This window comes from Tarenaya hassleriana, unplaced genomic scaffold (genome assembly GCF_000463585.1).
Source record: "Tarenaya hassleriana unplaced genomic scaffold, ASM46358v1 Cleome772, whole genome shotgun sequence".
Classification (NCBI taxonomy): domain Eukaryota; kingdom Viridiplantae; phylum Streptophyta; class Magnoliopsida; order Brassicales; family Cleomaceae; genus Tarenaya; species Tarenaya hassleriana.
The window spans coordinates 921-14377 of NW_010970232.1; the positions used below are offsets into that span (position 1 = coordinate 921).

Here is a 13457-nt window from a genome sequence, read left to right on the forward strand (position 1 = left end):
GTGCCTACTCCAGGCCACCACCGACTATGTCGAGCGAAGTCAGTACACAACTGACAACCTCTCGCCGGCCGTCCGCCACGGAAAAGCTCATCAGACCCGAGCTCAGGTCTTTCAGAGTCTTTCCGCACAACCTCGTCGGGAGAATCGCTCAATCCCGAGTCACGGGTAAATGTATTGCCAGTCTCTGCTGGCAAAGGTTCAAAGGTTACCAACGAGCGTGCCCACATCATGGCATGGATCGAAGGCACCTAATCTCAACCTTCGTTGAAGGGTTAAGGAAAGACATAAGACGTTGGATAAATGCCGCTGCTGGAGGTTCTATCCGCAACCTCACTTTTGAGCATCTCGAGGAATTAATTGAAGAAATGGCGAGAGATCGGGGCGATGACATGGATGAGTACGACCGAAGGGGAAACATAAAGTCTAAGGGTGAGTCAAGTGAAGTCCAATCCCTACGAGCACAAGTCGCCAAACTCACAGTTCTATTGGAGAATTCAAATGCGGTGACATCAATTCCACAAGACTCAAGCTACAATTACACCATGCAGACCCAAGAACAAGAGGTCGAGAATGTCAACTATGTGGCGAACAACCCCTACTCAAATACATACAATCCAGGTTGGCGTAATCACCCAAACTTTTCTTACAAAAACACCGGAAACACAGAAAATCTGGCCAATCAACCCCAAGCCCCAAGAATACTCCAAAGACCCCAACATTTTCAACCATACGAGCAACGCTATCAACCACAAGTAGCGCAACCCGTACTTGCACCGCAGCCGCAACCCAAAGATGAGCTTAAGGAATTGCTCCTAAGCATGCAGAAACAACTGTCTGCTGATATTAGACAAACAAACAACGAGATTCGAGGGATGAAGAATGATCAAGACGATATCCGCAAACAAGTCGAGGGAATCAACACACATCTGAAGCTCCTAGACAATCAAGTTGCCCAAATGGCGTCATCTTCATCAAGGCCCATGGGAACACTTCCTGGAAGACCTGAGCCTAACCCTCGGGAGCATTGTAATGTTGTTGAGCTAAGAAGCGGGAGAAAACTTGAAGATATTAAATCCAAGGAGAAACAAATCAATAAAGACGGAGGTAAAGACGATGTTGTCGATTCCGACCCTGACATCAAGGTGGCAAAAGAAGACATACAAGAGAAGTCATACATTCTACCATCACCATACAAGCCACACGTGCCTTTCCCTCAAAGGTTGAGAAAACGTGACGATGACAGTCAATTCGCAAAGTTTGCTGATATGCTGAAGAAAATGGAGGTAAACTTGCCTTTCACTGAAGTTATCCTCAAGATGCCATCCTATGCAAAATTCTTAAAAGATATATTATCGAAGAAAAGGACGATTCAAGAAGAGACCATCGCGCTAAACTCTGAATGTAGCGCAATTCTGAAGCATGAGCTACCCCAAAAGATGAAAGATCCTGGAAGCTTCTCGATCCCTTGCACCCTAGGTAATGTCTCAATTAAAAAGGCATTATGTGATCTTGGAGCTAGCGTGAGCCTTATGCCTCTGTCAATATGCAAAATGCTCAACATTGGAGAACTCAAACCGACGAGGATGACTCTACAACTGGCAGATCGCTCAATCAAATATCCCATTGGGATTCTTGAAGATGTCCCACTTAAGGTCGGGAATTTTTATGTCCCTGTCGATTTTGTGGTCATGGAAATGGATGAAGACTCAAATATTCCAATCATACTCGGACGCCCATTCTTGGCCACTGCTGGAGCAGTTATCAACGTAAAAGAGGGTCATTTGACATTGTCAATAGGAGAAGAAAAAGTAGAGTTCAAGCTCGCTCAATCGCTCAAACAACCCTCCGTGGATGATACGTGTTGTTACATCGACGTCCTTGAACAATTGGCAGACGAGATATTGGAAGAATTACGCGAGGTTGATCCCCTAGAAGTGGCCCTCATGGCAAGCAAAGTAGAGACATGCGTAGATCAAGAAGAGGTGAACGTATACTCCGAAATCCTTGACGAAGAAGCTACAATATGCTCTATGGAGACGCCTTGCCCCATACACAATGAAGTCGACGACATCGAATCACCACAACACGATGAGATTGTACCTAACAAGAATTCCAAATTGCGGTACCATGACGAATCAACCTCACCAGAGCTCCATGATGTTTGCCTTGTTGAAGAAGCAACCACAAAAACCAAAAACGACATCGCCGATGAATGGGATCCTAAGGTTGCACCAAAGGTGGAGTTGAAGCCGTTGCCACCAGGACTGAGGTATGAATTTCTTGGACCTAATTCTTCATACCCTGTCATCATTAATGCCTCATTGAATGAACTGCACACCTCTAAGTTGTTAGATACACTTAGAAATCACAGAAAGGCGATGTTCACCTCGCAACATTCAAGAAAATGTGCAAATCAATGATTGTCGAAGGCGTATCTGAAGAGGCAATCTTTTTATGGGCGTTCCCATACTCCCTGGGCGATAAAGCGGAACAATGGTTATTCAACTTAAAACCTGATTCCATCCATACATGGGAACAAATGGAGCACAAGTTCTTGGAGGAGTACTTTCCGCCTCACAAGACGGCAAATTTCAAGGTGAAAATAAATAATTTTGTTCAAGAGAACGGCGAAAGTCTTTACGACGCTTGGCAAAGGTTCAAAGGTTACCAACGAGCGTGCCCACATCATGGCATGGATCGAAGGCACCTAATCTCAACCTTGGTTGAAGGGTTAAGGAAAGACATAAGACGTTGGATAAATGCCGCTGCTGGAGGTTCTATCCGCAACCTCACTTTTGAGCATCTCGAGGAATTAATTGAAGAAATGGCGAGAGATCGGGGCGATGACATGGATGAGTACGACCGAAGGGGAAACATAAAGTCTAAGGGTGAGTCAAGTGAAGTCCAATCCCTACGAGCACAAGTCGCCAAACTCACAGTTCTATTGGAGAATTCAAATGCGGTGACATCAATTCCACAAGACTCAAGCTACAATTACACCATGCAGACCCAAGAACAAGAGGTCGAGAATGTCAACTATGTGGCGAACAACCCCTACTCAAATACATACAATCCAGGTTGGCGTAATCACCCAAACTTTTCTTACAAAAACACCGGAAACACAGAAAATCTGGCCAATCAACCCCAAGCCCCAAGAATACTCCAAAGACCCCAACATTTTCAACCATACGAGCAACGCTATCAACCACAAGTAGCGCAACCCGTACTTGCACCGCAGCCGCAACCCAAAGATGAGCTTAAGGAATTGCTCCTAAGCATGCAGAAACAACTGTCTGCTGATATTAGACAAACAAACAACGAGATTCGAGGGATGAAGAATGATCAAGACGATATCCGCAAACAAGTCGAGGGAATCAACACACATCTGAAGCTCCTAGACAATCAAGTTGCCCAAATGGCGTCATCTTCATCAAGGCCCATGGGAACACTTCCTGGAAGACCTGAGCCTAACCCTCGGGAGCATTGTAATGTTGTTGAGCTAAGAAGCGGGAGAAAACTTGAAGATATTAAATCCAAGGAGAAACAAATCAATAAAGACGGAGGTAAAGACGATGTTGTCGATTCCGACCCTGACATCAAGGTGGCAAAAGAAGACATACAAGAGAAGTCATACATTCTACCATCACCATACAAGCCACACGTGCCTTTCCCTCAAAGGTTGAGAAAACGTGACGATGACAGTCAATTCGCAAAGTTTGCTGATATGCTGAAGAAAATGGAGGTAAACTTGCCTTTCACTGAAGTTATCCTCAAGATGCCATCCTATGCAAAATTCTTAAAAGATATATTATCGAAGAAAAGGACGATTCAAGAAGAGACCATCGCGCTAAACTCTGAATGTAGCGCAATTCTGAAGCATGAGCTACCCCAAAAGATGAAAGATCCTGGAAGCTTCTCGATCCCTTGCACCCTAGGTAATGTCTCAATTAAAAAGGCATTATGTGATCTTGGAGCTAGCGTGAGCCTTATGCCTCTGTCAATATGCAAAATGCTCAACATTGGAGAACTCAAACCGACGAGGATGACTCTACAACTGGCAGATCGCTCAATCAAATATCCCATTGGGATTCTTGAAGATGTCCCACTTAAGGTCGGGAATTTTTATGTCCCTGTCGATTTTGTGGTCATGGAAATGGATGAAGACTCAAATATTCCAATCATACTCGGACGCCCATTCTTGGCCACTGCTGGAGCAGTTATCAACGTAAAAGAGGGTCATTTGACATTGTCAATAGGAGAAGAAAAAGTAGAGTTCAAGCTCGCTCAATCGCTCAAACAACCCTCCGTGGATGATACGTGTTGTTACATCGACGTCCTTGAACAATTGGCAGACGAGATATTGGAAGAATTACGCGAGGTTGATCCCCTAGAAGTGGCCCTCATGGCAAGCAAAGTAGAGACATGCGTAGATCAAGAAGAGGTGAACGATATCACTCGAAGAAGACAAACAAAAATGGTGGGCGTCAATAATCAACCACCACGACTTCCACCACCCCCTCAAGCACCAGAACCAGCCTTACGACGGGAGCCACGAGCCGAGACGTACGGTGACTACAACTCACCCAAACCCACAGAATTCCTGTCATGCATCCGAAGGCCACCGATCAATCGAACAAACTTTGAGCTCAAACCAGCATTTATTCAAATGCTCGCAAGCAAAACTTTCGGAGGATGGCCTCATGAAGATCCCAATGTTCACCTCGCAACATTCAAGAAAATGTGCAAATCAATGATTGTCGAAGGCGTATCTGAAGAGGCAATCTTTTTATGGGCGTTCCCATACTCCCTGGGCGATAAAGCGGAACAATGGTTATTCAACTTAAAACCTGATTCCATCCATACATGGGAACAAATGGAGCACAAGTTCTTGGAGGAGTACTTTCCGCCTCACAAGACGGCAAATTTCAAGGTGAAAATAAATAATTTTGTTCAAGAGAACGGCGAAAGTCTTTACGACGCTTGGCAAAGGTTCAAAGGTTACCAACGAGCGTGCCCACATCATGGCATGGATCGAAGGCACCTAATCTCAACCTTCGTTGAAGGGTTAAGGAAAGACATAAGACGTTGGATAAATGCCGCTGCTGGAGGTTCTATCCGCAACCTCACTTTTGAGCATCTCGAGGAATTAATTGAAGAAATGGCGAGAGATCGGGGCGATGACATGGATGAGTACGACCGAAGGGGAAACATAAAGTCTAAGGGTGAGTCAAGTGAAGTCCAATCCCTACGAGCACAAGTCGCCAAACTCACAGTTCTATTGGAGAATTCAAATGCGGTGACATCAATTCCACAAGACTCAAGCTACAATTACACCATGCAGACCCAAGAACAAGAGGTCGAGAATGTCAACTATGTGGCGAACAACCCCTACTCAAATACATACAATCCAGGTTGGCGTAATCACCCAAACTTTTCTTACAAAAACACCGGAAACACAGAAAATCTGGCCAATCAACCCCAAGCCCCAAGAATACTCCAAAGACCCCAACATTTTCAACCATACGAGCAACGCTATCAACCACAAGTAGCGCAACCCGTACTTGCACCGCAGCCGCAACCCAAAGATGAGCTTAAGGAATTGCTCCTAAGCATGCAGAAACAACTGTCTGCTGATATTAGACAAACAAACAACGAGATTCGAGGGATGAAGAATGATCAAGACGATATCCGCAAACAAGTCGAGGGAATCAACACACATCTGAAGCTCCTAGACAATCAAGTTGCCCAAATGGCGTCATCTTCATCAAGGCCCATGGGAACACTTCCTGGAAGACCTGAGCCTAACCCTCGGGAGCATTGTAATGTTGTTGAGCTAAGAAGCGGGAGAAAACTTGAAGATATTAAATCCAAGGAGAAACAAATCAATAAAGACGGAGGTAAAGACGATGTTGTCGATTCCGACCCTGACATCAAGGTGGCAAAAGAAGACATACAAGAGAAGTCATACATTCTACCATCACCATACAAGCCACACGTGCCTTTCCCTCAAAGGTTGAGAAAACGTGACGATGACAGTCAATTCGCAAAGTTTGCTGATATGCTGAAGAAAATGGAGGTAAACTTGCCTTTCACTGAAGTTATCCTCAAGATGCCATCCTATGCAAAATTCTTAAAAGATATATTATCGAAGAAAAGGACGATTCAAGAAGAGACCATCGCGCTAAACTCTGAATGTAGCGCAATTCTGAAGCATGAGCTACCCCAAAAGATGAAAGATCCTGGAAGCTTCTCGATCCCTTGCACCCTAGGTAATGTCTCAATTAAAAAGGCATTATGTGATCTTGGAGCTAGCGTGAGCCTTATGCCTCTGTCAATATGCAAAATGCTCAACATTGGAGAACTCAAACCGACGAGGATGACTCTACAACTGGCAGATCGCTCAATCAAATATCCCATTGGGATTCTTGAAGATGTCCCACTTAAGGTCGGGAATTTTTATGTCCCTGTCGATTTTGTGGTCATGGAAATGGATGAAGACTCAAATATTCCAATCATACTCGGACGCCCATTCTTGGCCACTGCTGGAGCAGTTATCAACGTAAAAGAGGGTCATTTGACATTGTCAATAGGAGAAGAAAAAGTAGAGTTCAAGCTCGCTCAATCGCTCAAACAACCCTCCGTGGATGATACGTGTTGTTACATCGACGTCCTTGAACAATTGGCAGACGAGATATTGGAAGAATTACGCGAGGTTGATCCCCTAGAAGTGGCCCTCATGGCAAGCAAAGTAGAGACATGCGTAGATCAAGAAGAGGTGAACGTATACTCCGAAATCCTTGACGAAGAAGCTACAATATGCTCTATGGAGACGCCTTGCCCCATACACAATGAAGTCGACGACATCGAATCACCACAACACGATGAGATTGTACCTAACAAGAATTCCAAATTGCGGTACCATGACGAATCAACCTCACCAGAGCTCCATGATGTTTGCCTTGTTGAAGAAGCAACCACAAAAACCAAAAACGACATCGCCGATGAATGGGATCCTAAGGTTGCACCAAAGGTGGAGTTGAAGCCGTTGCCACCAGGACTGAGGTATGAATTTCTTGGACCTAATTCTTCATACCCTGTCATCATTAATGCCTCATTGAATGAACTGCACACCTCTAAGTTGTTAGATACACTTAGAAATCACAGAAAGGCGATAGGGTATTCATTAGATGATATGAAAGGCATACACCCATCCATTTGCATGCATAGAATTTTGATGGAGGATGGATATAAACCCTCAATTGAGCACCAAAGACGTTTAAACCCGAATATGAAAGAAGTGGTTAAGAAAGAAATCTTGAAACTACTCGATGCTGGAATAATCTACCCTATTTCAAGAAAATGTGCAAATCAATGATTGTCGAAGGCGTATCTGAAGAGGCAATCTTTTTATGGGCGTTCCCATACTCCCTGGGCGATAAAGCGGAACAATGGTTATTCAACTTAAAACCTGATTCCATCCATACATGGGAACAAATGGAGCACAAGTTCTTGGAGGAGTACTTTCCGCCTCACAAGACGGCAAATTTCAAGGTGAAAATAAATAATTTTGTTCAAGAGAACGGCGAAAGTCTTTACGACGCTTGGCAAAGGTTCAAAGGTTACCAACGAGCGTGCCCACATCATGGCATGGATCGAAGGCACCTAATCTCAACCTTCGTTGAAGGGTTAAGGAAAGACATAAGACGTTGGATAAATGCCGCTGCTGGAGGTTCTATCCGCAACCTCACTTTTGAGCATCTCGAGGAATTAATTGAAGAAATGGCGAGAGATCGGGGCGATGACATGGATGAGTACGACCGAAGGGGAAACATAAAGTCTAAGGGTGAGTCAAGTGAAGTCCAATCCCTACGAGCACAAGTCGCCAAACTCACAGTTCTATTGGAGAATTCAAATGCGGTGACATCAATTCCACAAGACTCAAGCTACAATTACACCATGCAGACCCAAGAACAAGAGGTCGAGAATGTCAACTATGTGGCGAACAACCCCTACTCAAATACATACAATCCAGGTTGGCGTAATCACCCAAACTTTTCTTACAAAAACACCGGAAACACAGAAAATCTGGCCAATCAACCCCAAGCCCCAAGAATACTCCAAAGACCCCAACATTTTCAACCATACGAGCAACGCTATCAACCACAAGTAGCGCAACCCGTACTTGCACCGCAGCCGCAACCCAAAGATGAGCTTAAGGAATTGCTCCTAAGCATGCAGAAACAACTGTCTGCTGATATTAGACAAACAAACAACGAGATTCGAGGGATGAAGAATGATCAAGACGATATCCGCAAACAAGTCGAGGGAATCAACACACATCTGAAGCTCCTAGACAATCAAGTTGCCCAAATGGCGTCATCTTCATCAAGGCCCATGGGAACACTTCCTGGAAGACCTGAGCCTAACCCTCGGGAGCATTGTAATGTTGTTGAGCTAAGAAGCGGGAGAAAACTTGAAGATATTAAATCCAAGGAGAAACAAATCAATAAAGACGGAGGTAAAGACGATGTTGTCGATTCCGACCCTGACATCAAGGTGGCAAAAGAAGACATACAAGAGAAGTCATACATTCTACCATCACCATACAAGCCACACGTGCCTTTCCCTCAAAGGTTGAGAAAACGTGACGATGACAGTCAATTCGCAAAGTTTGCTGATATGCTGAAGAAAATGGAGGTAAACTTGCCTTTCACTGAAGTTATCCTCAAGATGCCATCCTATGCAAAATTCTTAAAAGATATATTATCGAAGAAAAGGACGATTCAAGAAGAGACCATCGCGCTAAACTCTGAATGTAGCGCAATTCTGAAGCATGAGCTACCCCAAAAGATGAAAGATCCTGGAAGCTTCTCGATCCCTTGCACCCTAGGTAATGTCTCAATTAAAAAGGCATTATGTGATCTTGGAGCTAGCGTGAGCCTTATGCCTCTGTCAATATGCAAAATGCTCAACATTGGAGAACTCAAACCGACGAGGATGACTCTACAACTGGCAGATCGCTCAATCAAATATCCCATTGGGATTCTTGAAGATGTCCCACTTAAGGTCGGGAATTTTTATGTCCCTGTCGATTTTGTGGTCATGGAAATGGATGAAGACTCAAATATTCCAATCATACTCGGACGCCCATTCTTGGCCACTGCTGGAGCAGTTATCAACGTAAAAGAGGGTCATTTGACATTGTCAATAGGAGAAGAAAAAGTAGAGTTCAAGCTCGCTCAATCGCTCAAACAACCCTCCGTGGATGATACGTGTTGTTACATCGACGTCCTTGAACAATTGGCAGACGAGATATTGGAAGAATTACGCGACGTTGATCCCCTAGAAGTGACCCTCATGGCAAGCAAAGTAGAGACATGCGTAGATCAAGAAGAGGTGAACGTATACTCCGAAATCCTTGACGAAGAAGCTACAATATGCTCTATGGAGACGCCTTGCCCCATACACAATGAAGTCGACGACATCGAATCACCACAACACGATGAGATTGTACCTAACAAGAATTCCAAATTGCGGTACCATGACGAATCAACCCCACCAGAGCTCCATGATGTTTGCCTTGTTGAAGAAGCAACCACAAAAACCAAAAACGACATCGCCGATGAATGGGATCCTAAGGTTGCACCAAAGGTGGAGTTGAAGCCGTTGCCACCAGGACTGAGGTATGAATTTCTTGGACCTAATTCTTCATACCCTGTCATCATTAATGCCTCATTGAATGAACTGCACACCTCTAAGTTGTTAGATACACTTAGAAATCACAATCACAGAAAGGCGATAGGGTATTCATTAGATGATATGAAAGGCATACACCCATCCATTTGCATGCATAGAATTTTGATGGAGGATGGATATAAACCCTCAATTGAGCACCAAAGACGTTTAAACCCGAATATGAAAGAAGTGGTTAAGAAAGAAATCTTGAAACTACTCGATGCTGGAATAATCTACCCTATCTCTGATAGTGAGTGGGTTAGTCCTGTTCAGGTAGTTCCAAAGAAAGGGGGAACAACTGTAGTCAAGAATGAACGAAATGAACTTATCCCGACTAGGATTGTAAATGGTTGGCGAATGTGCATTGATTACAGAAAACTTAACAAAGCCACGCGGAAAGACCATTTCCCCTTGCCCTTCATTGACCAAATGCTAGAAAGATTAGCAAAACACAAATACTTTTGCTTTCTAGATGGCTACTCAGGTTTCTTTCAAATTCCTATCCATCCTTCAGACCAAGAGAAAACCACATTCACTTGTCCCTACGGAACATTTGCCTATAGGCGTATGCCTTTTGGTTTATGTAACGCACCAACCACATTTCAACGATGCATGATGTCTATATTCTCTGAGTTTATTGAGGACATCATGGAGGTATTCATGGACGATTTCTCTTTCTATGGTTCCTCCTTTGATGTGTGTTTAATGAATCTTGCTCGAGTCTTAGACAGGTGTGAACAGGTAAACTTGGTTCTGAATTGGGAAAAATGTCACTTCATGGTGCAAGAAGGAATCGTTCTGGGACACAAAATTTCTGAAAAAGGAATCGAGGTTGATCGGGCTAAAATCGAGGTGATTGAGCAAATGATACCCCCAACCAATGTCAAAGGCATCCGAAGCTTCCTAGGACATGCAGGATTCTACCGACGTTTCATCAAAGACTTTTCCAAAATTTCAAAACCTTTGACGGAGCTATTGGGGAAGGATGTTCAATTTGTCTTTACAAAGCAATGTCATGAGGCGTTTGAGACTCTGAAGAAGTCATTGATCTCTCCACCGATCATTCAACACCCTGCCTGGGGAAAGCCTTTCGAGCTGATGTGCGACGCAAGTGACTATGCCGTTGGAGCAGTCCTAGGTCAAAGAAAAGACAAGAAACTTCATGCGATATACTATGCAAGTCGAACCCTAGATGACGCACAAATCAACTACGCCACCACAGAGAAAGAATTACTTGCAATAGTTTTCGCATTTGAGAAGTTTCGATCATATTTGGTTGGATCAAAGGTGATTGTTTATACCGATCATGCTGCTCTACGGTATCTTCTCTCCAAGAAAGATGCAAAGCCACGGTTGATACGATGGATCCTATTGCTCCAAGAGTTTGATCTCGAGATTCGTGATAGGAGAGGAGCAGAAAATGGTGTAGCGGATCACCTCTCACGTCTTGAGTTCAAGGAGGACATACCTATTGATGATTCATTTCCAGACGACCATGTCATGTCTCTTGAGAACAGAAATGATGCACCATGGTATGCTGACTACGTCAACTATCTCGCATGCGGAATTTTACCCCCAGAGTTGGATTACAATAGAAGAAAAAGATTTCTGAATGATGTTCGTCATTATTTCTGGGAAGAACCATTCCTCTTTCGACGTGGAGTAGATGGTCTATTCCGACGATGCATCCCCGAAGACGAAATCCTTGACGTAATCAGGCACTGTCATTCATCAGATTATGCCGGCCATTTCGGAACCTCTAAAACGGCGACCAAGATATTACATGCAGGATTTTATTGGCCGACGCTGTTCAAGGATGTTCATAAATTTGTTTCCTCGTGTGACACATGCCAAAGGACGGGAAACATTGGAAGACGACATGAAATGCCACAAAGATACATCCTTGAAGTCGAACCATTCGATGTATGGGGCATCGATTTTATGGGACCATTCCCATCATCCTGTGGAAATCAATACATACTTGTTGCTGTCGACTATGTGACAAAATGGGTGGAGGCTATCGCTAGTCCTACATGTGATTCCAAGATAGTGATCAAGTTATTCAAGAAAACGATTTTCCCACGTTTTGGAATTCCACGGGTGGTGATAAGTGACGGAGGCTCACACTTTGTGAATCGAGCCTTTGAAGCACTTTTGCGAAAATATGGAGTCAAACATAGGGTTGCTACACCCTATCACCCTCAGACGAGCGGACAAGTTGAAGTGTCCAACCGAGAAATCAAGGCCATTCTGGAGAAAACCACTTCAAAATCAAGAAAAGATTGGTCCTTGAAGCTTGATGATGCATTATGGGCTTACCGAACGGCTTACAAGACTCCTATCGGGATGACACCATTTCAAATGGTGTATGGAAAAGCCTGTCATTTACCTGTGGAGTTGGAGTACAAAGCGTATTGGGCCATAAAGGAGCTGAACTTTGACTTGAAGAGTGCTACAGAGAAGAGACTTCTACAACTTCATCATCTTGACGAGATACGTTTAGACGTATACGAGAATGCAAAAATTTACAAGGAAAGAGCAAAAAAATGGCATGACCGTCGAATCCTCCACAGAACTTTCAAGGTAAATGATTCGGTCTTGTTATTTAACTCACGATTAAAGCTTTTTCCAGGGAAGCTAAAATCACGATGGTCCGGACCATTTCGCGTCGTTAACACCCTATCTCTGATAGTGAGTGGGTTAGTCCTGTTCAGGTAGTTCCAAAGAAAGGGGGAACAACTGTAGTCAAGAATGAACGAAATTTTAAAAAAAAAAACAAAAACAAAAAAAAAACAAAAAAAAAAAGAGTCATGCGATCATTATATAACCTGGTCTACCACATACGGTAAGGTACAGTGCGATATCACGAGGTATATTTTGAACCCTAAACTCTTGTGAATTCCATGGTTATGTTTTTTTCGGACGAGTATTTAACATCGGGACGATGCATAATTCAAGTCTGGGGGACGCTCTAATGATCGCTATTGGTTTTATTGTGTCTCATGTTTTGCATTGCATACATATGTCTTGTTGAAAAAAAAAAAAACTAGGAATATTTGTTTTTTCTCTCGTTTCTGCATATGTTTGGGAATTAATAAATATGACTCAAATGCTTTTGAACTTAAACTTCATATAAGCCAGTCTTTACATGTTTTAGACGATTGGGTAAATTGTCGGTTAAATCGAATCGATGACTAACCTTCATTGGATTTTTGGTCTTGATTATCGGAAATAAATTGCATTAGATTTCAAAGACAAGATATCGAACCAAGTATTAGCGCTTCCTTTAAGAACTGTTCCTCATTCAAGGGAATATGAGGCCCGCAAGACCTACTCGTTGCTCCCACCTTTTTATTCCACTCTCATTCTTGAGGACGAGTAGGCAACCGAGCGAGTAGTGCGGGGGTGGCGACAATCATCACGTTGCGAAAGGTAAAACTCGGTCCATTCCCAAAAACATGATTTTTCCTTATAAACCTCATACTATTTGCTTACATATACAAATGGAAAAAGGAAAAGAAAAGCCAAGTTCTGAAAAAAAAAAAAAGAGAAAACTGAAAAACAAAACAACAAAAAAAAAGAGAAGAAAAAAAAAAGAGATTTTATATATTCTTGGCACACCGAATGAAAAAAAAAAAAGATAAAAAAAAAAATTACTGCGTTCCATTCCACATATCTTCCCGATTCAGCCATCTTCAAAATAAACACTTGGCATACACCAA

At 43.3% G+C, this 13457-nt stretch overlaps 3 protein-coding genes across 3 annotated transcripts; all 3 read left to right on the forward strand.

Moving 5' to 3' along the window:
- Nucleotides 1-233: 233 nt before the first annotated feature.
- LOC104801904 lies at nucleotides 234-2362 on the forward strand. The gene is made up of 2 exons (XM_019201118.1): nucleotides 234-2269; nucleotides 2353-2362. Exons 1-2 carry the CDS (start codon nucleotides 234-236, stop codon nucleotides 2360-2362), a joined length of 2046 nt encoding a protein of 681 aa, XP_019056663.1.
- A 23-nt stretch (nucleotides 2363-2385) lies between these two features.
- On the forward strand, nucleotides 2386-7348 carry LOC109116178 (the record flags this gene model as incomplete). The annotated part of the gene is made up of 1 exon (XM_019201119.1): nucleotides 2386-7348. A coding segment is annotated over exon 1 (4944 nt), but the record flags the coding sequence as incomplete, so codon positions are not given.
- Nucleotides 7349-7359: 11 nt separating this feature from the next.
- Nucleotides 7360-12318, forward strand: LOC104801906 (the record flags this gene model as incomplete). Its single annotated transcript, XM_010525286.2, has 2 exons — nucleotides 7360-9683; nucleotides 10467-12318. Coding segments are annotated over exons 1-2 (4176 nt in total), but the record flags the coding sequence as incomplete, so codon positions are not given.
- Nucleotides 12319-13457: the final 1139 nt, after the last annotated feature.

Excerpts from the sequence above, each read along its gene's own strand:
- LOC104801904 (XM_019201118.1), top strand. The coding sequence starts at position 234 with ATGGATCGAAGGCACCTAATCTCAACCTTCGTTGAAGGGTTAAGGAAA.